Consider the following 27,784-nt stretch of genomic DNA (forward strand, 5'->3'; position numbering starts at 1 on the left):
ATCTGGTCCGTGGGCCTTGAGTTTGACATGTCTGTTCTTGAGAATCATGTAGAAAGGATTCTGATTCCATAGCATTCTTAATGGTGCTGATAGTAAGAAGCATCAGAGCATACAAATCTTCAAAGTTGGTAAGCTTCCAGGACTGTAATATGAAGCAGCCCCCTTCTATTTACAGTACAGAACGTTGGGCAAGAGCAGGGATTCCCACTTTTTCCCCTACAGACTTTTGGGATTCAACTTTTATTAAGGGGTTCTCAGAAAGACACCCATAATGGTCAGGAATGAGCCCCTTGAAAGCAAAAAGAAAAATTTCACCTTAGAGTGTTTCTCAAGATCAAATGTCAGTAAATTACAAATAGATTTAATGTTTTTAATAATTAAATTAGTCATTCCATAAAATGCACCCTTGCTAATCACAATAAATAGAATACATTTTGCCTCCTTTAAAACCTATTATATACATTGCTTGAATCCACAAATTCATTACAGGGAACAAGCTTTCAAAACAAGCCTTAAACTTTAGCCAAAGATAAAAGATTCAACACACTTTAGAAGTGTGTAAAAGGCAGGGCCAACCACCAAAATGCCAAGAGAGAAACAGCTACTAATGGCTCAGGAATCATAAGATCTGAGATAGAAACTAGGAAGATCACAAAACAGATGATAACCTTTTTAAAAAATAAGAGTTAGACTCCTATACAATTAGACCATATTTGGCAGAGAAATGGGAGCAAATATCTTGTCCACCAAGAAGAAAAAAATCCTAGTCATATTTTCCATTCAAGGCTAGTTTTCTGCCGACCACCATTTAATATATTTACTGTTGGTGTAGTATGATAATTACTATAACTCTTGTTAGGAACCTAGTGCAATGCATCAGAGAATTGCTAGATCCTTACATATACATTGAATAGAAGGAGGCAGAATTATATCCCTGAAAGGAAAACACCAAGCATCACAAGACTGCTGAAATTCTGGGGTAGGTGGTAATAGGAGGAGGTTCCAGTGTAGTAGCAAATGCAGGCTTTATCTCAAAAAGACCCTAATCTGTTGAACCTGAATGGTATCCAAAATGCTTCTTCTAATTTTGGGGACCATTTCAAGGGAAGAAATGTAAGAGGTAACTAGAGAAGATCAAGCAGAAATGCTGCAGTGCAATGTGATTCCCAAGGGACTGGCACATTTGGAAAAAGCTGTAAATCATAAGTACAGAGGAGAACTCATATAATATGTATAAATAGAAACAAATAATTCAACACATATTTTGAGGTAGGGCAGAAGAACTATCTTTGTTCCAGAGCTCTGGGGGAAAAAGGACAGTCTTGGGGAGTAGAGGCCTAACAGGCAGGGGAAAGTTAGCTTGGTCCAGACCAGAGGGCTCTTTCTGAAATTAAGCTGGGACAGAGAGGTGCTGCTCAAGGATGCACTGGATGTGTGAAAGCCCGAGATCCTCTGCTAGCTCCAATGGCGTTCGCCCCTTGGAGTCCTTCTGCTGCAGTTGGGATTGAGGTGCCAGGAAGCAAACCACATCTGTGTAACCTTCTCGAATAGCAACATGGATGGGCAGTGAGCCAGAAGCATCTGGGACATTGACATCTGCACCATGTTCCACCAAGATTTTCAAGGTATCAAGAAAGCCAGTGCGGGCAGCATCATGGGCAGGTGTTGTGCCAGACCCATCTTGGATGTTAGGGTTGGCACCTTGCTTTAGCAGTTCTTCAGCCACAAAGATATTGCCAAACATCATTACCTGTTGGAAGATGGATAAAAGAGGATGAAGCGGGATATTTACAGCCTCACCTCCTCTCAGTAGGCGAGCAGGCAAGCCTTAACCCCATTTGCTGATTATGGGAAGTAATAGGGAAGGCTACCTTCTTTTGAAGGCTGTGTTTGTACAACATATTGAGACATAAACAAACAACTGTAGAACAGTGGAGTTGGTTGAAGAGCCTAGGCCAGTGATGGCTAACCTTTTTGCCTTCGTGTGCCAAAAGCGGGAGGAGCACGGGGGGGGGTCACACCCACGTGTGCCCACACCCATAAATCAGTAGGCCTTGCCCCCACGCGCATGCGCGTGTGACACCCCTGCACTTTCCCCGCTTTTGGCATGCGATGGCACGGTGGGCCCAGTAGGCCCGTTTTTTGCCCTCCCCAGGCTCCAGAGGCTTTCTTGGAGCCTGGGGAGGGCAAAAACAGCCTTCCCCACCCCCCTCCAGAGGCTCTCAGAGGCTGGAAATAGCCTGTTTGCCGACTTCCGGTGGGCCCGGAAGGCCCAAAAATCAGCTGACCGGCACATACCTGTGTGCCAGAGTTGAACTAGGGCAACGCTCGCGTGCCCACCGATATGGCTCTGTGTGCCACCTGTGGCACGCGTGCCATAGGTTCGCCATCACGGGCCTAGGCAGATCTTTCTGTAATTATACAGACAGGGTGTACCTCTTTTCTCCAAAATAGCTGTAAACAAGTTACCTCATGCCCTTTAAATGATCCTATTTGGCTTGAACCCAACAAGAAATAGGGCTAGCCTGTTTGGCCTATGTCTGTGTACTATTTATTAAAACACAACAATTGTTTAAATGCTGGGTGAGATTTCATGCAAAGGTAGAAAAGATAGACTTGACTATAAAACTATAAAAATGTAGGGCGGGTCCTACGGCCTTAATTATTGGGCTACAATCTAGAATCAATTTTTGGTTGAGGGAGATGTCCTTGAAATGGCCCCCCATCTGGCAACAGCCACTTTTCCCAGAAGTGCCAGACCAATGGGAGTGAACAGACACTGGGGAAAACTGCAGGATCTGAGCCCCTTCACCCAAGTCTCCGGTGTCTCCAGGTGATACTGTTTTCTCTCTAGGAAACATGTGATGCCTCACTTACTTGCAGCGCTGTCTTGCCAAAGCGATTATGGGAGTCGGGATGCACCAGTTCCAGATGCAGAAGGTGTCGGACTTCAGTTATATCCCCCCGGGCAGCAGCTCCGGTTAGCCGGTCTCCAGCCCGGATCTCGGCATTTCCCGGCTGCATGCCCGCACAGGCACCTGCAGAGAAAAAGGACAGGCGAAAATGAATGAACCGACGACCAGCCGAACAGAATTGTTGCGCTGCCACAAGCAGTTTTCTTTTGCAACGAGAGGTGTTGGCACCGAAGCTCCCGCAGAAGATCTACTCCACACTGGCCGGCCTGCTTGCCCGTCCTGCTTGGAAGCGGCCACTTTTTTCAGGATGCGATAAAAGCATTCTGTACAGGCGTAGATGCTCCGCATCGCATTTCATCCTTGATGTTTGACAACAGGCCGGCAGGGATTAGCTAATTTTTTCCTATCTCCCCGCCGGCGGCGGCGGCCTTGGCCTTCCCTCGGGCGGGAATCCTGCTGGCTCTTCGCCGCTTACCTCCACTCCCGGGAGGTAGGCTCTTCTCCAAGTACTTGTCAAGCACAGCAGAAATCAGCGCTTTGCTCTGCGTTGCCGACCCGGCTACAGGACTGGCCTCGCTGCTGTCCCTAAGGAGGGCCTGGCCCGGTTCAAGGCAGCCGTCGGGTCGTGACAAGACAGATCGATGCAGAAGCTGCTAGAATGCCGACTCAGAGAGGTGTTTCTGGGGGCTCGGCTCCCTCCCTCCGCCTGTACTGTGAAGGAAAGCCGCCGAGGACTGCTGTGGCAGGCAGCGCCGCCCGCTCCTTCGCCTGCCCGTCCAAGCTAAGAGCTGGCACAGATCGTGGCAAGCCCGCCCCAACTATTTGAGTTGCAGCCTCGCCAGGGCAACCTCCCCTACCTTGGCCCCGCCCTTTCATGACGGACGCTGTTTGTGGCTTTTTTAATTTCATTCCGCGCTATTAATTTGGATACATTGTAACCTGTCCGATTCTCCCATTTCACTGCCCTCGCCTGATCCGACCAATCATGAGCCAGCTCCGGGCAGGGAGCTGGAGTGCCTCGTTTTTGGATTGGTTCACTAGTGGCGGACTGCTAGGCGGGTCTCTTCGATTCAAATAGCATTTCGGGCGGGAAGAAGCTATCTCTGGCTCTCCCCTCTAGGTCCCAGGCAGGCAAGGCAAGCCAGAGGTCGCGACCTGGGAGGGGGCGGGAGGAACGCGAGACGGCTGTCCAAAATGATTCTCGCCCTACCCGTATAAGCGAGCAGCCAATCCCATTCCTGTTGAGTTTGGAAATCAGCGCTTTTGATTATCCTCCAAGTTTTCCTTGTAAAATCCGCCTTGCTGGGTCTTGTACACAACAGGAATAATTGCTTTTGAGAAAACGAAACTGCATGAATTTTATCTAGTCAGGATTAACTTCACAGGTGGCTTCTCAACTGCAAGCGCCAGACTTAGCTAGTTTTTTTTAAGAAAGCCAAGTCAGGTTTTCTATATATACTCCATCACATGGTGGTTTATCTGTCCTTCCATAGAAAAGATTTGGAAGAGCTATAACAAACCCTGCTTTCAATCTTCAATTATTATACTCAGTTTTGATGAGTTTGCCACAACTCTTAATACCTCAGAATTTTCACATATCCCTGATTTTTCATAATGTGTCCTTCACCTCCCCCACCCCACACTGTAAAGGCAGCCTTTGCCTGTTTTTTCTTGAGCTGTTGTAAAAATTGTTTATCTGATTTCCACCAGCCCAGGCAATACTGTCACTTCTGGCAAAGCTCTTCATTTCATTGTAGGCAAAAAACTTCTACTCTAATTGGTGAATGTCAATTGAGATCAGAATGTCCCTTCTGCCAGTATATTCCAGTTCATGAACTGGAATAGACATGGTAATAGGTCAGCCAATGGGGACTGTTTGGTGACCCAGATGGCTCCAAGCTTGTGTGTGGCTTAGGTTCACTGATTTGTATGTATATGTGTGCTGTGATTCTATAGCTTCTGTGATTATTGATTCTGTACTTCTGGATTCTGAGTTCTGGTTCTGGCTTCTGCTGTATGGTATTGTATATAAAGAAGTTTCTTATATAAATGAATCCTGATGAATTTTTTACTTGTGTGCTGGTTGGATTGCTGCAAACTCTAATACCTTCCTCTCCTATTGCTGGTCCCTGCCCTCTGCATCATTTTGTCCTTGCCACTATTTTTTTCCATCAAGTTTTTATTTTTTTAAAAAAATTATACATATCATTATGTGGATGGCATGGTGTTTGAGTATCATACATTTCAATATAGATAAACATTCATAATTATTACAGTCCATTTTCCTTATTCCATATTATTTACCCCTATCTTTTACACAATTTTTTTATTTTCATATAAATATTAACGTATGCAATAACATCTAAACCGATATGCTTTAACATCCACCATATTATCTTTCTTTATTTCAATAGTATAACCCACAAGTAGAAAAAATATGAAATTGTCCGTCTGTTTTCTTTTCTCCTGTACACCATATTTCCCAATTTTACAACAACAATCCATCTCCTTTCCTCTTCTTTCTCATCACTCTTACCTTCTCCCCTCTTTCTCTCTACTTCCCTCCTTCCTTCTCTTTTTCCTTCTACTTCCCTCTCCTCTCCTTCTCCTCTCCCCTCTATTTCCCCTCTTCTTCTCCGCTTCCCTCTCCTTCCCTTTCTATTCTTCTCCTCCCCTCCACTTCCCTCTCTCCTTTCCCCTCTCTCTCCTTACTCTTTCTCCCCTCCTCTCCTACTCCCGTCACTCCATTTCACTCTCTCTTTTTGTTGTTGTATATAATATTACCAATACTTACAGGATACGGTGTATTTTCCAATGGATAGCTCTTCCAACTATAACTATACAACTTCTTAAAGTTATATTCAAAAATAAAAGAAACAGACTTAATCACTTAAACATGTATTATTATTATTATTATTATTATTATTAATAATAATAATAATATATTCATTGATCAAACAACATACCGTCTGAATACCCCTTTCTTACATCCTAACATTTCAAGCTTACCACTATTTTAATTGTGTGTCTATTTTTCAATGTTTCTTTTCCTAACTTATTTGACTTTGTGATACATTGCTTTTACACCCTTCCATTCTAAACTTCAAGTAATATTTTTCCCCCTCCACATTATTATATTCAAGGACATAATACTCAGTTTTGTTATTTATTTTTTAATTTGATTTATATTCTCCAGAGACTCAGGGCGGCTTACAATGTGTTAAGCAATAGCCTTCATACTTTTGTATATTTATACAAAGTCAGCTTATTGCCCCCACAAACTGGGTCCTCATTTAACCTACCTTAGAAAGGATGGAAGGCTGAGTCAACCTTGAGCCTGGTGAGATTCGAACTTACAGTAATTGCAGGCAGCTGGTGTTAATCACAGTGCTTTTAGTCTGCTGAGCCACCAGGCCCTTTTTGATTCAGATTCCCATTATTTAACTCTTCCTCTCTGTATATTTTAAAGTTTGTTAATACACATAAATATATCTACTTTCACATTACCTACACAATAGTCATATTTTATACACTTTTAATAATACCATCATTCAAACTCTCTTTCCAGTTTCATATCTATTTGTGGTAATGTTTATCCTAATATTTATATTAAATACCAACTAATTGTCCAGACTATATCATTCTAATATTAATACAATTATTAACATATAATCATGACATATCTATAACTCTTTTTCTCCCCTTAACCATTATCTTATCCACTTCCCCTTTTAGTCCTACCTTTTTTTTTACTTTTCTCCCATTTTCCTCTTAAGTCTTTTATTCCATCTACTTCGAAGTTTATATTCTGAATCCATATTTTTTTCTCCTTGCCCTGTCTTTTCCCACTGTTTAATTTGAAAGCTTTCTGCTCTAAATCCTATCGTTTCCCTCCAAACCTTTTTAAAATCTTTTAAAATGTTTTCCCTGTTTTAATTCCTCAATTCTTATTAATTTTAATAGTATCTCCTTGTTATCTTCTTTTTGCTGGTTTCTCAGTTCTAATTCCCTTCTGTTCCAGCTGATGATTCCATTCTTTCCTTCTTGTCCTGGCCTTTGCTCCTTCTCTCTTGTATACAATTTTCCTGTCTTCTATCTATACGATCAAATATTTCCACCATGTCCTTGTGTAGTTCCAGGATAAGGTCCTTAATGTCCTTAATGTTAATGTAATCATTAACTTCATTTCGTTTGAGTCTCCACAATTGTCAGTTCAGAAACCAAACCTCCAAGTCAAATGTCTCATCAATGTTCAATCAAATCAGTTAGTTACTTCAGGGATCCTCCATTCCTCAAGTCGTTTTTGTATATCCAATAGTATTTAGGTGTCCTCAGACACAAATTCTTTTTTAATATTCCAGTCTCCAGTGGTTAGAACAGGGGTCTGCAACCTTAAGCACTCAAAGGGCCATATGGACCAGTTTCCCACAGAAAAAAAACACCCCGGGAGCCACAAACCTGGGTGGGCATGGCCAACTTGATGTCGCTCACTCCCACCCAATCACATGACACCCCCCAGCCATGCCTACTCAGCCACAAAACCATTCTCTATGTCTCTCTCCCCCTCTATCATCCCCTCCCCCCTCTCCCCCCTTTCTGTATGTCTCTGTCCCTATCTCTCCCACTCTCCCTCTGTATCTCTCCCCCTCCCTATCTTCCCCTCTCTCTGTGAATCACTGTGTGTGCCTCTGTCTCTCTCTCACCCTGTGTATCACTCTGTGTCTGTCTCTCTCTCACCCCCTCTGTGTATAACTCTGTATATATCTGTCTCTCTCTCTCCCCCCCCCCGTGTGTGTGTGTGTGTGTGTGTGTGTGTGTCCCTCTCCCTCCCGCCCTCTCTCTCTCGGAAAACCGCGGCTGGGTCAAGCCAGCAAGCTCTTCTTGGGGCACTTCACTACTCCTTTTATTTCTTCTTTTTGGAAATCTGGGCTCACTGAGGAAAGATCGCCAGCAGTGGCGGAGGCTTCCCTTCGGGTGACCATCCTCCTCCTCTCATGGCCCTCTGGCTGGCTGTGGCTGAGCAGGAGTGTGCGCACCTGTGGGGAGACCCTCCTCAAGCAAGCGCCAAAGCACAGGAAAGCACCACATTTGTGTGTAAAGCAGCCTTCACTTCCTGCCTCTTCAGGCTGGAGTTTGCACCCTCCACGCTTGGCTGAAGAGCTGCTGGGGGTGGGGGTTGATATGGCAAGGCAATGGCTGGAGCTGTAGTGCAGGAGAGAAGCCATGTCCTGTTGTGTTCTGTTAAGATCCTCAAGCAAGCGGCTGCCCACCCTCTGCGCGCTTTTCCTGCGCTTTGGCGCTCACTTGAGGAGAGTCTCCCCACTCGTGTGCATGTTCATGGCTCAGCCACAGCTGGCAGAGGGTCATAAGAGGAGGAGGAGGAGGAGGGTCACCCAAAGGGAAACCTTCGCCATGGCTGGCAATCGTTCCTCAGCCAGCCCAGATTTCCAAAAATATCAATAAATAAATAAATAAATAAAAGGGGCAAGGGGCGGGGCCAACAAGTGATGGGACAGGGAGCCTCAGCAGAGGGCCCAAAGATCCGCAAGTGGCTCCGGAGCCGTGGTTTGCGGACACTCAGCTTAGAAAGTAAATATGTGTAATTCAACAGTTATTTCCCTTCACTGTCATCAGCATATGGCACTTTTTATTTCACCCTGCTGACTCTCTGCTTTTATTTTGACTGTCAGCTTTGGAAGCCATATTAGGCCGGAAGCTTACATGCTACCACCTTCTCATGTGTGGGAAAGTAGGACGGGGATTTAGTAGAGGGGTTGTTGGTAGACATAAAAGCATTCTTCCTGTCGGTCAAGGTCAGGGCGATCCGGCATCTGGAGAGAGTGGTCGGAGTGCTGAATCGAGATGGGACGGATGTTGATTGGAGCATGTGATCGACTGAGGAGTGAGGGGATGGTTTTGGGGGTTTTGATTTACTGAGAGAAAGCCTGGATCTTTCAGATTCGGGTTTTCCCAGATGTGCCAGTTTATCTATTCTAGTAGAGAGAGTACCCCCCTCTCTCCAGCCCAGCAAGCAGCTCAGCGGCCGGGGCCCCTCCCCCAGCAGCCGGCTGGAGTACAGCAACCAGGAGCAGCTCTGCAACAGGTTCCAGCTCACCCAGCCTCTGCCGGGGCCCCTCCACCCGTGAGGCCAACGCCACCCCGCTTCAGAGCAACCTTTGATGGTATGCCTGCCAAACTGGCTTATTTCCTCAGCAGGGTCTGGGCCCATGTGGATCAGTATGGAGACCAATTCGAGTCAGACCGGGACTTAGTGTTGGCGATTTCTGATGGGATGAATGAGGGGCAGGCTTCTGAATGGATAGCCCAGCTGCACAATGAGGATACTGCGGAACTGAATGATGCCGAGGAGTTTATTGAGCTGCTCCGTGCCCGATTGGAAGACCCAGACCAAATAAATGAAAGTGAAGCCACGCTAAAGGTGATGAAGCAAGGTAATCGACCCATAAAAGACTTTGTATGGGACTTTAGACGAGTTGCAGGGAACCTGGGACATTGGCCAGACCGCATACTCCTACACTAATTTAAAGAAGCTATTGACCAGGAAGTCAGAAAAGCCTGTGGGATCCGGGGGATGCCTGAGCATCTGCATGACTGGTATACCATGTCCATAGCTCTAGACAGAGAAATCCACCCCCACAGCAAAACCCCAGCAGAGAAGCCACCTTGGAGAGCGTTATCTAGACAGCCCATTTCAAAGGCTACTGAAATCACCCCCCCCCCTCAACCGGCAAGGGGTGATTAAATGCTATCGGTGTGGACAACCGGGACATCAAACTTCTGAGTGTCTGGCCCCTGCCCCAGTTCCACAACAACATCCTGCCACAGCTGCACGAGGCAGGAAGGCTCCAAGAAAAGCCCGAGACACCAGCCGATTCACCAGACAAGCCATAGAGGTTCCCCTCCCCACTAAAGAGAGCAAGGATCCTAAAGAAGCCCCTCCCAGCAAGACTAGTGAAGATGAAGACCAGATGGTGAGTGCACCCATCCCCGCCTTTTCAATTAAAGTGAAGCTGGTGGTGCCAGAGACAGGGAGGCAAGCAGAACTGCCAGCAATAAAAGATACCGGCTGCACCAGATGTCTAATTAGACTTCCAATTGTTGAACAATTGGGGATCAGAACAGCAGTCTTAAAGTACCCAATTAAATTTCACCAGGTGGATGGAACGTTGATTGGGGGGGGTCCCCCCACCCATATTACAGAGCTGGTTAAATTAGAAATTGGAAGGCATCATGAACTTATACGATTTATAGTAACCCCAAAAATGTCAGAATCTGTCATACTGGGCTTGGCTTGGCTGGACAAATGGCCCCCACCATCAAATGGGAAGATGGATACTGAAAAATCAGAATAAGGATTGGCCCATTACCCTCTGGCCCTCCTCCCAAAGAGCAACCTATCTATAACGGCCAGCTGCCAGAAACAGCACCGGCTTGTTCAGACAGGCCTCCAGGCGAACACCAGATTCCTAAGGTATATAGAGACTTAGCTGAAGCTTTCAGTGAGGAGGAATGTAACCTCCTCCCCCTCTCATCAGCCCATGGATTGCACTATCGAATTAGAACCGGGAACCAAATTGCCAAAACGCAGGATGTACCCCATGACACCTGCTGAAATGACCGAGTTGAGGAAGTACATTGACACCAACCTAGCTAGAGGATTCATTGAGCCTGCAAAATCCAGGGTGGCCACTCCAGTATTGTTTAAAGAAAAAAAAGATGGTACGCTGAGATTGTGTGTCTATTTTAGGGGCGTGAATTGCATTTCAATACAAAATACTTACCCCCTACCACTAATGAAAGACTTGCTGAACCACTTGACAAAAGGCAAGATTTTCACCAAGCTGAATCTAAAGGAAACCTACTACCATTTCCTACTCCTACTACTCCTTCCTACTCCAAACCTACTCCTTTCACATAAAGGAGGGAGACGAATGGAAGACTGCTTTTAACTGCCCCCTGGGCAGCTTCCAATTCCGGGTCATGCCTTTTGGACTCCGGGGCCCCCGCAGTCTTCATGCAACTGATCAATGAAGTTTTGCATGAGCACTTGTATAAGGGGGTCCTTGTTTACCTTAATGACATTCTTATATTCAGCAAAAGTATGGAAGAGCATGTCAAATTGGTCAGACAAGTGCTGAAAAAGCTCCTAGCGGCCAAGCTTTATGCGAAGTTGTCCAAATGCGAGTTCCATAAGGACTACCTGGGATAAAGGGTGTCGAATCAAGGAATCGAAATGGACCCAGGGAAGGTGAAGGCAGTGTTGGACTGGCAACCCCCTCGAACCCATAAGCAGCTTCAAAGCTTTCTGGGGTTTGCAAACTTTTACAAACAATTCATCCCTGTCTTCACTGAGATTGCTTTCCCTTTGACAGAATTGCTAAAAACCGGTCCGTCTCCCACCAAGCCAAAACCTAGCCAACCCCTAGCTTGGACAATGGGCTGTCAAAAATCCTTTGAATAGTTAAAACGCCTATTTGCTGTGGAACTGATCCTACAGCACCCTGATCCAAATAAGCCATTTGTGGTTCAGGCGGTTGCAAGTGATGTAGCGGTGGCTGCTATTCTGCAAAGGAACACCCAAAACAATCTAATGCCATGTGCTTACGTATCGAGGAAATTAACGGACACTGAGCACAGATGGGTGGTATGGGAGATACTGACATTGACTCTGCTGCCACTCTGCTTTTATTTTGACAAGTCCAATTTATTTCCCTTGCTTAGTTTAACTTATAACTCCGTTACTTATGGCAAATTATTTGAAGAAAAGGTAGTTTTATAGTTCCAGCATCTTAATATGCCTTCTTAATATCACGCCTTTTGTTCTGGGTTTCCATTTCCAACTTAATTTTCTTTTTAAACAAATATTTACTTCTTTAAATTTCCAATATGCTTTTTCACAATAGTTACATGCCGCTGTAATAAATTGTTCTAAAAGGTATTCCCCTTAAATTTTGGGGAGATCTGGTTTCAACTGTAAATCTTTTCTTACACAGACAACACGCCATTCACCGTTTCTCTCTTCATGGCAGCCATTTTAACTGCCACTGCTCCTAGTCTTCGGATGAGGGGGTTTTCCAAGTCACGGAGGGGAGATGCCGCTCCCCTCAACCTGCAAGGTGGTCCCCCTTTGCTTCACCACCCCTCCAGGGTGGCTATGGCTTCAAATGAATCCCCCGACAGGGAGAGATCGGAATGAACCCGCAGAGGTCGCGGATCTCTCTTCCAAAGGCGCTGGAAGCCCCCCATTCTTGCCACTTATAAAGAGATCTTCACATGGCAGACTGCTGAAATCCACTTTTGTTTTGTTTAAATTTTTACAAATTCACTAGTGGACTGGTAAAGGCTAGATTTCCATTTTAAAAAAATATTTCAAGTTCGCTGTTGGGTCATTAGAATAGTGGACACTTCTTTAAAAGAGAAATTAGCAAAACTACTAATTTTCTCTTTTAACCCAATGTTGGAAGCACACACATACACACCCAGAAGAATGAAATATTTTGGGAAATATTAAAAAAAGGTAGATTATAATATTTTCCTAAAGAAGAAATGGAGAAACATGTTTTTAGGGGCAGAAAGCAACCCCCAGTCTTTCTTAATAGCCCACACAGATGCCAGCATTTAAGGAGATAAAGAGTTTATTGAAAGAGGAACCCAACTATCTAGATCAGGGGTGTCAAACTCGATTTCATTGAAGGCCACATCAGAGTTGTGTTTGACCTCAGGGGGCCAGGGTGGGCATGGCCAGCTCAACGTCACTCGTGTCAGGGGCACCTGTGGTGGCCTGAGCACTCTGCCAGCAAAAACGGGCTCCTGAGCTCCATTTTCAGATGCAACGGCCTCCTGCAACCCTTTGCAGATGAAAATGAAGCTCGGGAGAGCCACACTTGCCCCTTCCCAGCTCCGTTTTTTGCTGAGAAAGGCACCACGAGCTGGTCCTTTGCTATTATCTAAGTACCCTGCGGGCCAGATCCTTGAGTTTGACACCCTGATCTAGATGGCTCTATGCATAAGCAAAGCAAATACTGCAGGCAGAAATCCATTCAAGACAGGATATTTCGAAACTACTTGCAGCAAAGTTTGATAGCTAAGAAAAGCAGAATGGTAGGACTAGTACAGCAGCCCCTCACCCAAGATCCAGCACAGGATGAAAGCCATTAGCCACAAAAGGAATTGCCCAACACCCTTTCAGAACACAAGCCCCTTCATTGCACACACACACACACACACCCCAATAGCAGTGGTGAAATCCAATTTTTTTTACTACCGGTTCTGTGGGCATGGTGTGGCTTGATGGGTGTGGCTTGGTGGGTGTGACAAGGGAGGGATACTGCAAAATCCCTGTTGCCTCCCCACTCCTGGGAGAAGGATATTACAAAATCTCCATTTCCACCCCACTCGGGCCAGCCAGAGGTGGTATTTGCTGGTTCTCTGAACTACTCAAAATTTCTGCTACCGGTTCTCCAGAACCTGTCAGAACCTCCTGGATTTCACCCCTGCCCAGTAGCATTTCCGGACCTGTATAAAATCCTGGTATTCATCTAGCTAATTGTTCAGCTGACTCAGAACCACAAACCCTGGTGATTCTGTTCTTCAATAAATGGACCTTCTTTCCACTCAGCTTGCAGCCTCCGTTATATTTCCAGGATCTTTCTCCCACCTTGGAACTGAACCAGATGAATTTTCCTTCCAACAATAGGAAACAAGAAAAAGTTATGGTTCCCATACTGGTCCATCAGAGGGCACACCTTAGGGAAGGTGTCAAATACAAAAAATCAAGAGAAGGGTTTTGTACAAAAAGGTCTATCAGTGGAAACATCAGGCTGATTCATGGAAAGGAAATAACTGATGACTCCTTTTCCAGCACAAATGAGAGATAAAGGATCAGATGGATCCATTAATGTAAGGTATAGAGAGAGTATCTAGTCAATATCATTTCCAAACTGAAGAATAGATTGATATCTGGACAGTACATAAGGTAAGTCCAATTTTATTATTTGATTGATAAAAATATTCAACAGTACTTGTTCAAGAATAACAACAGCAAATCGTACTTAAATTAAAAATACCTGGAATGATCTGGTATTTGAATAAAAGAATTAGGACCTCCATTAATGTTAATGCTCAAAACAAATTTTTTCAGTCGCAGTAGTAATTATCAGCCTGTAATTAATATCTCAATAGCTTAATAAAAAGGTATATCCGCAAAGCAGGTATTCTGTTTTCCTGTTTTGCATTATAAAACAACTGCAGTTATATCTTAAATTGCAGAGTAACAAATCCTTTTTTTGGAAAATCTTTTACTGTAGGCTTTATTTTAACATTAAATAAATGTTAAGCTTGTAACTTGTAATATATTCATAAACTATATGAAAGGATGATAAAAGGACTGGAAAGCAAATCCTATGAGTAACAGTTAGAAGAAGGTTGAAAGGGAGCCTTCAAATATCTGAAGGCTGTCACACTGTAGAGGGTTTAAATTCTCACTTGCTTCAAAGGGTAGGATTAGAACTAATGTAAGGAGGTAGATACTGATCAGATATTAGGAAGAACTTCACAATAAGAACTGCCAATTGGTAGAATAAATTACTGCCTGGAGTAATTTCTTCCCTTTCACTGGAGGTTTTCAACATCATCTTTCAGGGATGGTTTAATGAATCTTGTACTGAGCTGTAGATTGGATGCTTAAATCCCTTCTAATGCTATCATTCTGTAAAAGAGAAATTACATACTATATACAATCAGGTCCAGAAATATTGGGACATCGACACAATTCTAACATCTTTGGCTCTATACACCACCACAATGGAGTTGGAATGAAACAAACACAATGTGCTTTAACTGCAGACTGTCAGCTTTAATTTAAGGGTATGTACATCCAACTCAGGTGAACGGTGTAGGACTTACAGCAGTTTGCATATGTGCCTCCCACTTGTTAAGGGACCAAAAGTAATGGGACAGAATAATAATCGTAAATCAAACTTTCCCTTCTTAATACTTGGTTGCAAATCCTTTGCAGTCAATCACAGCCTGAAGTCTGGAATGCATAGACATCACCAGATGCTGGGTTTCATCCCTGGTGATGCTCTGCCAGGCCTCTACTGCAACTGTCTTCAGTTCCTGCTTGTTCTTGGGGCATTTTCCCTTCAGTTTTGTCTTCAGCAAGTGAAATGCATGTTCAATGGGATTCAGGTCAGGTGATTGACTTGGCCATTGCATAACATTCCACTTCTGTCCATTCAAAAACTCTTTGGTTGCTTTTGCAGTATGCTTTGGGTCACTGTCCATCTGCACTGTGAAGCGCTGTCCAATGAATTCTGCAGCATTTGGCTGAATGTGAGCAGTTAATATTGCCCGAAACACTTCAGAATTCATCCTGCTGCTTTTGTCAGCAGTCACATCATCAATAAATACAAGAGAACCAGTTCCATTGGCAGCCATACATGCCCACACCATGACACTACCACCACCATGCTTCACTGATGAGGTGGTATGCTTAGGATCATGAGCAGTTCCTTTCTTTCTCCATACTCTTCTCTTCCCATCACTCTGGTACAAGTTGATCTTCGTCTCATCTGTCCATAGGATCTTGTTTCAGAACTGTGAAGGCTTTGTTAGATGTTGTTTGGCAAACTCTAATCTGGGCTTCCTGTTTTTGAGGCTCACCAATGGTTTACATCTTGTGGTGAACCCTCTGTAGTCACTCTGGTGAAGTCTTCTCTTGATTGTTGATTTTGACACACATACACCTACCTCCTGGAGAGTGTTCTTGATCTGGCCAACTGTTGTGAAGGGTGTTTTCTTCACCAGGGAAAGAATTCTTCGGTCATCCACCACACTTGTTTTCCATGGTCTCCCAGGTCTTTTGGTGAGCTCACCGGTGTATTCCTTCTTTTTGAGAATGTTTCAAACAGTTGTTTTGGACACGCCTAATGTTCTTGCTATCTCTCTGATGGGTTTGTTTTGTTTCTTCAGCCTAATGATGGCTTGCTTCACTGATAGTGACAGCTCTTTGGATCTCATCTTGAGAGTTGACAGCAACAGATTCCAAATGCAAATAGCACACTTGAAATGAACTCTGGGCCTTTTATCTGCACATTGTAATTGGGGTAATGAGGGAATATCACACACCTGGACATGGAACAGCTGAGAAGCCAATTGTCCCATTACTTTTGGTCCCTTAACAAGTGGGAGGCACATATACAAACTGCTGTAAGTCCTACACCGTTCACCTGAGTTGGATGTACATACCCTCAAATTAAAGCTGACAGTCTGCAGTTAACGCACATTGTGTTTGTTTCATTCCAACTCCATTGTGGTGGTGTATAGAGACAAAGATGTTAGAATTGTGTCAATGTCCCAATATTTCTGGACCTGACTGTACATCTGCGTATATACACATTCATTTGTAGGCTAATGGATAGTCAAATGACAAAGGAAATAATAAAAGGATGAGGATCATATCATTATCTGCTTATCCTGCAGTTCCAACTATTGCCTTTGAAATTACAAAATCCAAATCAAGGAAGGAAGAAGTTAGAAGGCGGCTGTTGGAAGAAGAGAAATGAAAATAATTGACAAATGCCAATGTACAGGATACAAAATATTTCTATCTCTTTTTGCTTGCATACAGAACTGCATACAATGCATACAATACAGAACATTGCATACAATGTTCCTAGTTTTTGTTTATCATTCTTTGAAGGAGAATAGGATAAACAAAACATTGCCCAGGAAGCTATTTCCAGAACTGACACATTTTGCCTTGATAAGGTCATGCAAATAATTGTTTGTTGACTAGTTTGCTAGTATTTAGATGGAACTCCTATCCAGCAGGACTCCGGAGAGCACTGTTAGATGCCCTTTTCCATGTTCCCCCAAATATTTCATATCTATAACTCTAACCTCAATCCAAGGCTTCAAACACTGGAGTAAAGGTAAAATGCAAGACTGATCTGTTGGGAACAAAAAGGAAATAAGGCAGGGGTGAAATCTAAATTTTTTTGCTACCGGTTCTGTGGGCGTGGCTTAATTGGTGGGCGGGACTTGGTGGTAAGGTGACTGGGTGGGCATGGCCAAGTCAATGTCACTTCTTTGCCCTATTTTAACCTACAAAACACAACACAACACAACTGGCTCACCCACAATGTAAAAGCAGCTGTGCTAAACCCAAAATGGCCCCTGCAACAAGCAGGAACCTCACACAGCCACAAAAAGCCCCCCAAAAAACTTTCACACTTTACACACACACAACACAACACAACACAACTGGCTCACCCACAATGTAAAAGCAGCTGTGCTAGACCCAAAATGGCCCCTGCAACAAGCAGGAACCTCACACAGCCACAAAAAGCCCAAAAAACCAACTTTCACACTTCACACACACAAAATTCCACAAACAGCTTTGTGAGATTTTGTGTGTTTGTGTAGTTAGAGTGAAACACTACAGAAACACACTAAATCTCAGAAAGCTGCACAAATATTATTTTGTTTTAATTTATTTTTATTTTTATATAAAAGCAGCTAAATTTAAAACTTCCTAAACTTTAAATGGCTAGGTCTAAAAAAAGAACAACTAAAAAATACCCCAATTAACTATTTTTTTTAAAGCTCCCAAAGGGGAAAAAACTCACCCAATAGAACAGGGGTCTCCAACCTTAAACCTTAACTCCAACTTTAAGACTTGTGGACTTCAACTCCCAGAATTCCTCAGCCAGCTTTGGTGGGAGTTGAAGTCCACAAGGCTAGGCAGGAAGGCAGGCAGGCAGATAGAGCTGCTCACCGATGAGCTTGATTGCAGGCAGGGAGATTCAGTTGCTTGCTGATGCAATGGACTGCAGGTATTACAGCAAGCGAAGCAAGGCAGCCGTTGCGACCAGCAGCTAAGGTAAGCAGGCTGGGGGGGGGAGGGATTTTTGCTACCAGTTAGCAGGCAACTCAGCTGGGATCATCAGAGCTTGGCTCGTCAGAACCATTTAAAAGAATTTTTTTTTCTTTTAAATGGGTCCCTTTTAAATGGGTTAAATGGGAGCCATTTAAAAGAAAAAAAAGACTCTGATGATCGTGCGGCTTAGCTGGGCATGGGGGGCGGGGCCAGGGATTTTTGCTACCAGTTCTCCGAACTGCCCACCGCCATCGCTACCTATCGTCTGAGCCGATCCGAACCGGGAGCATTTCACCCCTGAAATAAGGATGAATATCATACCACAATATAATACTAATTTCACTGAAAAAGATTTATTTCTGTCCATTTAGAGTTTGTCATACTTTAAGAACAAGAAAACTATTAAGTAATTTCATCATCTTTATAACAAAAGATAGGCAGCTACTATTCTCATTTTACAAAAAAAGAAAAGAGATTAAGAATTTCCCACAATTTCTCAGAAAATTCATGTACAAGTTGATATTTCAACCCAGATCTGCAGTTCTTGATTCCATAACATTGTAGATTCTTCTTTCTGTCACTGCATTCTTCCTGCACACAACTCTCCCTCTGAAGAAACTTGGTTACATTTCAGGATGAACTGAATTCTATTTAGGCACTAGTAAGAGGCAACATCAAATCCCCTGGATAAAGTTTTCAAAATAAAGAGACTCACCCACTCTAAAAGAGAAATTCTGAATGAAGCAATAACACTAGGACTTAGACTTATATACCATTTCACAGTACTTTTACAACCCTCTCTAAATGGTTTACAGAGTCAGCATATTGCCCCCATCAATCTGAGTCCTCATTTTACCCACTTTGGAAGGATGGAAGGCTGAGTCAACCTTGAGCCTGGTGAGATTCAGTCTGGCAAATTGCAGTCAGCCGGCAGTCAGCAGAAGTACCTTGCAGTACTGCGTTCTAACCATTGCGCCACAACAGCTCTTTCACTCATCAAAGATTTTTCACCAAAAAGCCTTGCAAGGCATAATATACAAACAGTGTCGCTTCCATTCAAGCCAAGAAGAAGTATACATGCCATTGTAGGCAACAAAAAGAATAAGAATAGGCTATGATTCTCTCCCAGACCAACCTTAGATGAAATTGTCCAACAACTATCAACCCAAGCTGTGGTTAGATGGAATAAGGACCAGAGCAGCACTTTGCCAGGAAATATACAAATATACAAGATCAGATCCAGATAGAGCCTGGATTAAAAGTCATTCAGATTTCTTCATTCTTGAGAGTATCAGAATCTGTGAAATCATACAATTAATGTGCCCGAAGTTGATAATCTGGGGGAAAAAGTATCAAATAAGTTAAACTTAAACTCCCATGTAGCAAGGAATCTCCTTGACTGCAAATAGTTCTATCTCTTTCAGAGGTGAACTTGCAACGTTTGCTGAAAAATGAAAATTTTCACATATTGAGACTTATGAAGTCCCAAAGTTTTCCTGTGGAGTAGACTATTATTATCTAAGTATCTTGCAACCTCACAATTACCCCAGGAAAATATACAATTTTACTAAAAATCAACATCTGGAAAATTTCCTCTAGATCAAGGCTAGCATGATCAACATGATGGACATTACCTTGGATGTGAAAGTACTACTGCATACACACTATGGAATTATGTAAAACCCTTTTTGTCCAAATGAAAAAACATTTGGACAAAATTAGGCTGTAAACAGCAAGTTCTTATAACAAGACAGGGCAAGTTTTCCAGAAATTTTTACTCTTAAGGCAGTGATGTCAAACTTGTGGGCTGGATGCATCACGGGCTGGCCACACCCGCATTTTAGTCGCAATACATCACATAACATGACACCAAGACTTTGGCACCCCTCCTCTAAGGGCTTTGATCATATGCTTGCTGCAAGTATTAACTTCTCATCAAGGAGAAGTTAATATTAGAAGGAACATAGGATGTGCCTATAGTCCCTGTTCTAATGTTCCCTTTTATTCGTATCCATTTCATGTATTCAAATCATGTTTATACTTATATATGTTAGCTAATACATGCTTGACAAAATAAATAAATAAATAAATAAATAAATAAATAAATAAATAAATAAATAAATAAATAAATAATTCAACAAGAATCAATTAGATATTCCTGGGAAACCTACAAGCAAAACAGTATAGCAGCCCCAGTTCATACCCTCCAGGATTGAATGCCAATTCTGATGCCAGGAGAACTACATAGGCATCAGAACTAATAGGTATTGTTAGTTCTTAAACACTGCAAATTTGGCCTACAAAGCGGGATAGCATAGATGCAACCATTTTTGCTGGCTTCATATTTTCTCATTTCAAGAGTCTACCATAAAATAGGATCCCATACATTTAAAATTCCAATCCAGAGTTCTGCAGAATAATCATCCATATTCTAGAAAAACAAAAGGATGTGGTGGGAGGAAATAACACATATTTATTGAACTGATAATATATCTAAATCTAGATTAATGGCTACTTGGTAGTTAAAATTTGTCATTCCTCCTCCAGGAAAATGATACTGAGTGTAGGAATTTCTATAAATCACACCACTTCATCTGTTCTGGCTTTGTATTTCAACTCCTATGAGTACAGAGGATTATTTCATAAACAAAAGGGTTAGGGAAAATATTAATTCTCTTTCATGGCATGCAGATTAACTGTAACTCCCACATGCGTGACTGGACATTTTTTAAATATTGATTTTTGCACAAAACCAAACCAGAAAGCATTGGTTGGCAAAGATAGTTCAGATAGCTACCAGAAAGAAGATTAATAAGTCATGCAAATGGTGGTTTTCTTGGTTTCTGGAGCATATTTGAAAGTTAATGCTATAACTGTGCTCAATACTAAATTTAGTATGCTGGGTTAATGTGGTCAGTATCTAAATATAAATCCAGGCTCCTCATGGGCTTTAAAGTTTACCTCCACTCTGGGTGATATAGCGGACCCATGGCAGAGCCTGGTACCCACTCTTTTCAATGATCTTCATGTACCGTACCTGGTCAGAGTGAGATAATAGATGAGAAAAGAGAAGAAAGAATGTGCATTAACTATCTTTAATTCATTCAGATTTGATGGCATCCCAAGGCTTCCACTGAATTTTAACTTCATACTATAATGTGATCAAAGCATCTTTCCCTCTCCAGTTTAGAATGATAATAATCCCATGTATTTGGCATATATAGTAATTTGAATAATTGTGAAAAAAATTGCAGCAACTAATAATAGTGACCTGTTCTTAACTGCAACCATCCGCAGGTTATACATCTGAAGGTTATACAACCTTCAGTCATCCTAGCTTTCTTTTCTCTTCCTCAATACTGCCTGATTTTATATCCGTGGTTTCGGGGTGAAGTGTCATCTGTATGCTGATGATACTCAGCTGTACATTTCCACCCCGGACCACCCCAACGATGCCCTTGATGTGATGTCCCGGTGCCTGGAGGCCGTGCGGATCTGGATGGGGAGAAACAGGCTCAGGCTCAACCCGTCCAAGACTGAGTGGCTGTGGCTTCCGGCATCTCGATATAGTCAGTTGATACCATCGCTGACTTTTGGGGGTGAGTCATTGGCCCCCACAGAAAGGGCTCGCAACTTGGGTGTCCTCCTGGATACACGGCTGTCTTTGGAAGAGCATATGACGGCTGTGGCCAGGGGGGCTTTTTATCAGGTTCGCCTGATCCACCAGTTGCGTCCCTTTCTGGATCGGGATGCCTTATGCACAGTCACTCATGCCCTCATCATGTCCCGCTTGGACTACTGTAATGCTCTCTACATGGGGCTCCCCTTGAGGAGCACCCGGAGGCTCCAGCTGGTCCAGAATGTGGCCGCACGGGTGGTGATGGGGCGACTCAGCGCTCCCATGTAACACCTCTCCTGCGCGAGCTGCACTAGCTCCCAGTGGTCTTCCGGGTGCGCTTCAAGGTATTGGTTACCACCTTTAGAGCGCTCCATGGCTTAGGACCCGGGTATTTACGAGACCGTCTTCTGCTGCCAGTAGCCTCCCACCAACCAGTATGCTCCCACAGAGAGGGGCTCCTCAGGGTGCCGTCGGCCAAACAATGTTGGTTGGCGGCCCCCAGGGGGAGAGCCTTCTCTGTGGGGGCACCTACCCTCTGGAACGAGTTGCCCCCGGAGATACGGCGGATCCCGGATCTGCGCACTTTCCACCGTGCCTTAAAGACGTTTTTGTTTCATCAAGCCAGGCTGACCTGACCATACTTTTTAAATTGCTTTAATTTTAAATTGCTAAATTATGGGTTTTAATATGGGGGTGTTTTAACTGAGGGCCAAATTAATTTAATTGGTTTTTAATATTGTTTTAATTTTTGTATTTTCTGTATTTTATCTGCTGGCTGTTCACCACCCCGAGTCCTTCGGGAGAAGGGCGGTATACAAATATAATAAATGTAACATAATAATAAACATAGTCCTGAGGTAAAAAATGTCCCTATTCCCACTTCTCCATCAAATCTGGCTTACCTGAATCCCAGAGACTGTGAAATAGGGGATTTCAAATCGGACCAAGATGGGTGGCCGACCTTCCAGCTCCTCGTTCTCAACACTGGGCAGCCCAAAATGGGCTCGCATCAAATATTCTTTACCACCCTGCAAATACAAAAGAGTCTTTCCTGGTGATCTGAATCCAGATTTCCTGGCTAATTGTTTCTACCGTCTGGCTCTAACAACTAGAAGACAAACCCTTACCACCACTATTGCCAACTTTTATCATAGCCCGAGCTCCATTGTAATCTAGTTGGAAGGAATTCATTACCTATTATAACACCCTAGCAGTGGCTCTTACAATATTTGTTAGAGACTTCAAGATACAGTTAAAAGCTCTCCAATAAAATAGTGCCCCAGTCCAGGATTATAAGAAATATTTTTTATAAATGGAGAAATAAGATCATTAATTGAAGCAATGTTAAGAAATTAGGATTTGAAAGGTGGATAGAAAGGTGGATAGGGGTCAGGGAGGGGGCTAGATTCCATACTGGTGAGGGCTGTTCCATCGGTACTGTGGGTGGGAGGGGCAGATATGGTGGGAGTAGGGAGCCATATCGTGTTGTGGGAGTGCGCACTCGCTATCTTCGAGCGATTGCACGCTCTGGTCCCCAATGCTCTTCTCGTTCCCTGGGTTGCTCAGACCCTCAGGGCCCGGGCCTTTGGTTGATGTTGTACAACGCCAGGTCCGTTGTAAATAAAGCTCGCCTCATCTGTGATGCAGGAGGGGGGTGCGGACCTGGTGGGTATTACAGAGACCTGGTTGGGTCAAGAGGGGGGGGGTTTCCCCTCGTTGAACTGTGCCCACCAGGTTTCCATGCATTCCATCGGCTGAGGGCTCAGGGAAGGGGCGGGGGGGTTGGCGGTTGTTATTAAGGAAGGTCTTTGTCCGAGGGAGGCCATTGTACCTCAGATAGCTGGATGTGAGTTCCTTCTTGTGAAGTGCAGTCGTGGGGTGCAGATGGGCCTGCTGATTGCGTACCTGGCTCCCTGCCACGTGGCAGCGGCCCTGCCCGAGCTGCTCAACATGATAGCTGGGGTGGCGGTTGATACCCCCAGATTTATGGTCATGGGGAACCATCTGCCATCTGTCGGTTAAACATCTGGGGCAGCTCGGGAGTTCATGGCTTCCATGACGGCTAGTTAGTTCATGGCCCTACCCACACGGGGGGACACACTCTGGACTTGTGTTTTGTCTCAGGTCAGTGGTTGAATGATCTAGAAATAGGGGATATAGTTATTGAACCCTTGTCATGGTCAGATCACTCACTCCTTCGACTAGACTTTCGTACTGTCATACCTCGCCGCAGGGAGGCGGAACCGACAAGGTGGTTCCCCCCACCCCCCAGGCACCTGATGGATCTGGATAGGTTCCTGACGGAGCTTGGGCCAATTCCTGAGGCTCTGGCTCACGACTCAACTGAAGAACTGGTGGCTGCCTGGGATAGGGCGGCCGCTGGAGCTTTGGACCGCGTCGTGCCTTTGCGGCCTCTGACCCGGTGCCGATCCCAGGTGGCTCCCTGGTTTTCTGAGGAGCTGAGGGAGATGAAGTGCCAGGAAAGACACCTGAAGAGCGACTGGAGGGCCAGCCGCTCCGAATCTGACCGAACATTCATATTAAGATCTACCTAGTGGCGATAAGGGCAGCAAAATCAAACTATTTTTCCACTCTTATTGCGTCTGCAGAGAACCGCCCAGCAGCCCTGTTTAGGGTGACCCACTCCCTTCTCCATTTGGGAGCAAGGGAAGACCCCTTGCAGGGTAGGGCTGAGGATTTTGTGCAATTCCTGCATGATAAAGTCACTCAGGCCTGGACTCTGACTGGGTAGATTCAGATGGGGTGACGGAGGTGGGTCTTGAGAGTGTTATCTGGGAGGGGTTTGACCTTGTGACTCCCGAGGACGTGGACAGGATTCTGGGGAGGCTTAGCACTGCCACATGTTTATTGGACCCGTGTCCCTCCTGGTTGCTGCTGGCGTCCCAGGTGGTTACACGAGGCTGGGTCCAAGGGATTATTAATGCTTCTTTGAGTGAGGGTTTCTTCTCTCCCTCCCTGAAAGAGGCGGTGGTGAGGCGCCTCCTCAAGAAGCCTTCCTTGGACCCGGCTGTACTAGTGAACTATCGTCCAGTCTCCAACGTTCGCTTTGTGGCGAAGGTTGTTGAGAGTGTGGTGGCACGACAACTTCCCCAATACCTGGATGAAGCTGTCTATCTAGATCCGTACCAGTCGGGCTTCAGGCCGGGGTACAGCACAGAAACGGCATTGGTCGCATTGGTTGATGATCTCTGGAGGGCTCGGGACAGGGCTGTTCCTCTGTCCTAGTCCTATTAGACCTCTCAGCGGCTTTTGATACCATCGACCATGGTATCATGCTGTGCCGATTGGAGGGGTTGGGAGTGGGGGGCACCGTGTTGAGGTGGTTCTCCTCCTTCCTCTCTGACCATACGCAGTTTGTGTTGGCAGGTGGACAGAGGTCAACCTCGAGGCACCTTGTTTGTGGGGTGCTGCAAGGGTCGGTCTTCTCGCCCCTTCTGTTCAACATTTATGTGAAGCCGCTGGGTGAGATCATCCGTGGTTTTGGGGTGAAGTGCCATCAGTACTCTGATGATACTCAGCTGTACATCTCCACCCTGGACCACCCCAATGATGCCTCCGGTGCCTGGAGGCCATGCAGATCTGGATGGGGAGAAACAAGCTCAGACTCAACCCTTCCAAGACCGAGTGGCTGTGGTTTCCGGCATCCCGATATAGCCAGCTAGCTCCATTGCTGACTATTGGGGGCGAGATCTTGACCCCCTCAGAGAGGGCTCGCAACTTGGGTGTTCTCCTGGATGCACAGCTGTCTTTAGAAGACCATATGACGGCTGTGGCCAGGGGAGCTTTCTATCAGGTTCACCTGATTCACCAGTTGCATCCCTTTCTGGACCAGGACGCCTTGCGCACAGTCACTCATGCCCTCATCAAGTCCCATCTGGACTACTGTAATGCTCTCTATATGGGGCTCCCCTTGAAGAGCACTCGGAGGCTCCAACTGGTCCAGAATGCGGCCGCGCGGGTAATTATGGGGGCGACATGGTGCACCCATGTAACACCTCTCCTGCACGAGCTGCACTGGCTCCCGGTGGTCTTCCGGGTGCGATTCAAGGTGCTGGTCACCACCTTTAAAGCACTCCATGGCTTAGGACCTGGGTATGTACGAGATCACCTTCTGCCACCGATAGCCTCCTACCAGCCAATATGCTCCCACAGAAAGGGACTCCTCAGGGTGCCGTCGGCCAAACAATGTCAACTGGCGACACCCAGGGGGAGAGCCTTTTCTGTGGGGGCACCTGCCCTCTGGAATGAACTGCCCCTGGAGGTTCGCATGATCCCCGACCTACATACCTTTCGCCATGCCCTTAAGACTCTTTTGTTCCAACAGGCCGGGCTGGCTTAAAAAAATGTATTTTAAATTGGGTGTTTGTAGCTTTTAACATAAGGGCCAAATTTATATATTTATTTTAAATTGCTTTTAAATTTTGTGAGTATATGTTTGTTTTAATATGGCTGTACACCGCCCTGAGTCCTTCGGGAGAAGGGCGGTATAGAAGTTTAATAAATATAAACAACATAAACATAGTGATACTGTTTATATATTAAGTATTAAGATGATATTAAGATAAGACAAAAAAGTAGAGAGAAAAAAATAATATGGCAGAAAATGAAATATGTAAATTGTATCTGGAAAAAACAAAAAAGAAGATTGGAATAGATTATAAAAATCAATATATAATTATGTTATAAGTTGTAAAAGATGTGACCTGGTCAATACTCTGTTCATAAAATACTGTATGTATGTAAAAGAAAAATTTAATAAAACTTGTCTTAAAAAAACAGTGCCCCAGTCCAAATTCAACAAAAGAACTATATAACTTACTGAATGTTCCTGATAAAAGTCTAACTGATTGGAATATACTACTGATATGAAAGATGCAGGACACTGATCAGAGAAAAACAAAAGGAATTTTTCTTACTGGGAAGGACTTTATATTCCAGACAACAGTATTCTTTTCAGGCAGATATTTTGCATTGCCAATGTTGGTTTTAAATTTGGGTGAGTCAGCATCACTTGGGACAGGCACACTTATCTCCACACCATTGGCCACTGATTGTTTTTTGAACTGGCCCTTTGCCTTTTAGAGAAAAAAAAGAATAAAAAATGACATTTGGAAAAAAACAGATTTCCCTGAAGAATTAAGTCTCTGACACAAGAGAAAGATCCAAAATTCAAGATGGCTTGGACTCATTTCTTTTTATCTAATGAAGACAGATATGCTCTTTTCTGCAAATTCCATACCTTTAGAACATAGAACATACTGCAGAGTGTAGAATCATAAAGCTGGATGGGGTCTCAGAAGTCTTCTAGTTCAACCCCTGCTCAAGCAGGAGCCTTACACCATCCCAGTCAAATGGTTGTCCAGTCTATTTCTGAAAATCCACAATTTGGGAGGCAAGCTATTCTTACTTTTAGGTTGGATCTCTCTTTATGCTTGCCAATTTGAATCAATCAATAACATTTACAGGAATAAAACATAAAGAATGTGCATTTTATTAGGATCTAGTCTTTTTTAATTTTTTTACAGAGGAATGACATTGGTCAAAATAATTCACCTTAACCATAATCTCCACTCGACTGTGAGAGAACTTCTCAATGACAGATTCAATCCAGATGAGAGGTTTCACCTTGTTGGGATGGGGAGGGGGAGAGAAACAATGAAAGATATGCATGAATTTCAAATCTTCCAATATAATAGAGGATGTAGAATAGTCCAAAGATTATTGCATTAAATATGATGAAACTGATCATCTCCTTGGAGTTCTGTTATAATTAGAACTCCATTAGTTTTAATTAAACCTGCACAGTTGAGCAGCCTTATTTAATGTAACAACCAGAGGGGTAATACTCTATGAGACATAGTCTAACAATAGCAGCAATAGCACTTAGATATATATATCACTTCACAGTGCTTTACAGCCTTCTCTAAGCAGTTTACAGTGTCAGCATATTGCCCCCAGCAATTTGGGTCCTCATTTTACCCACTTCGGAAGGATGGAAGGCTGAGTCAACCATGAGCCTGGTGAGATTTGAACTGCCAAACTGCAGGCAGCCAGCAGGCAGCAGAAATAGCCTGCAGTACTGCACTCTAACCACAGTGCCACTGTGGCTCATCCATCAACAATCATTTATAGAGCTGCTAAATCATTTTTGAATGCAGCAGCATAGAAATATGTTTAAGTAAAATCATAAAAGAATGGCTAATTTACTTGTCAGGTGCAAAAATGTGATCAATACTATTTTAAGAACTGATAAGGAGAGATAGTCCTGGGCGGCAAAACTGCACGGCTATCTTTAGCTGAAAAGTATTGTATTCTATTTAGCAATAG

General features: G+C 44.1%; 1 protein-coding gene across 3 annotated transcripts in view; it reads right to left on the reverse strand.

Annotated features, from left to right (window-relative positions):
- Positions 1-444: 444 nt before the first annotated feature.
- The window catches only part of AP1M2 (adaptor related protein complex 1 subunit mu 2), a 70,698-nt gene continuing 43,358 nt past the window's right edge, over positions 445-27,784 (reverse strand). The window contains exons 8-13 of one of the 3 annotated variants that reach the window (XM_070935283.1): positions 27,011-27,082; positions 26,374-26,532; positions 22,339-22,464; positions 20,779-20,854; positions 2,878-3,038; positions 445-1,750 (exon numbers count right to left, since the gene is read on the reverse strand). In XM_070935283.1, coding sequence (XP_070791384.1) covers positions 1,391-1,750; positions 2,878-3,038; positions 20,779-20,854; positions 22,339-22,464; positions 26,374-26,532; positions 27,011-27,082 — 954 coding nt within the window. In that variant the 3' untranslated portion in view covers positions 445-1,390. Of the gene's footprint in view, positions 1,751-2,877; positions 3,039-3,390; positions 3,678-19,131; positions 19,155-20,778; positions 20,855-22,338; positions 22,465-26,373; positions 26,533-27,010; positions 27,083-27,784 lie in introns of those variants that run through there. The other 2 variants (XM_070935285.1, XM_070935286.1) reach the window with 2 other exon arrangements.

The sequence above is a fragment of the Pituophis catenifer genome, unplaced genomic scaffold (assembly GCF_029215685.1).
Source record: "Pituophis catenifer annectens isolate HBS135680 unplaced genomic scaffold, rPitCat1.0.hap2 SCAF_2, whole genome shotgun sequence".
NCBI classification, from domain to species: domain Eukaryota; kingdom Metazoa; phylum Chordata; class Lepidosauria; order Squamata; family Colubridae; genus Pituophis; species Pituophis catenifer.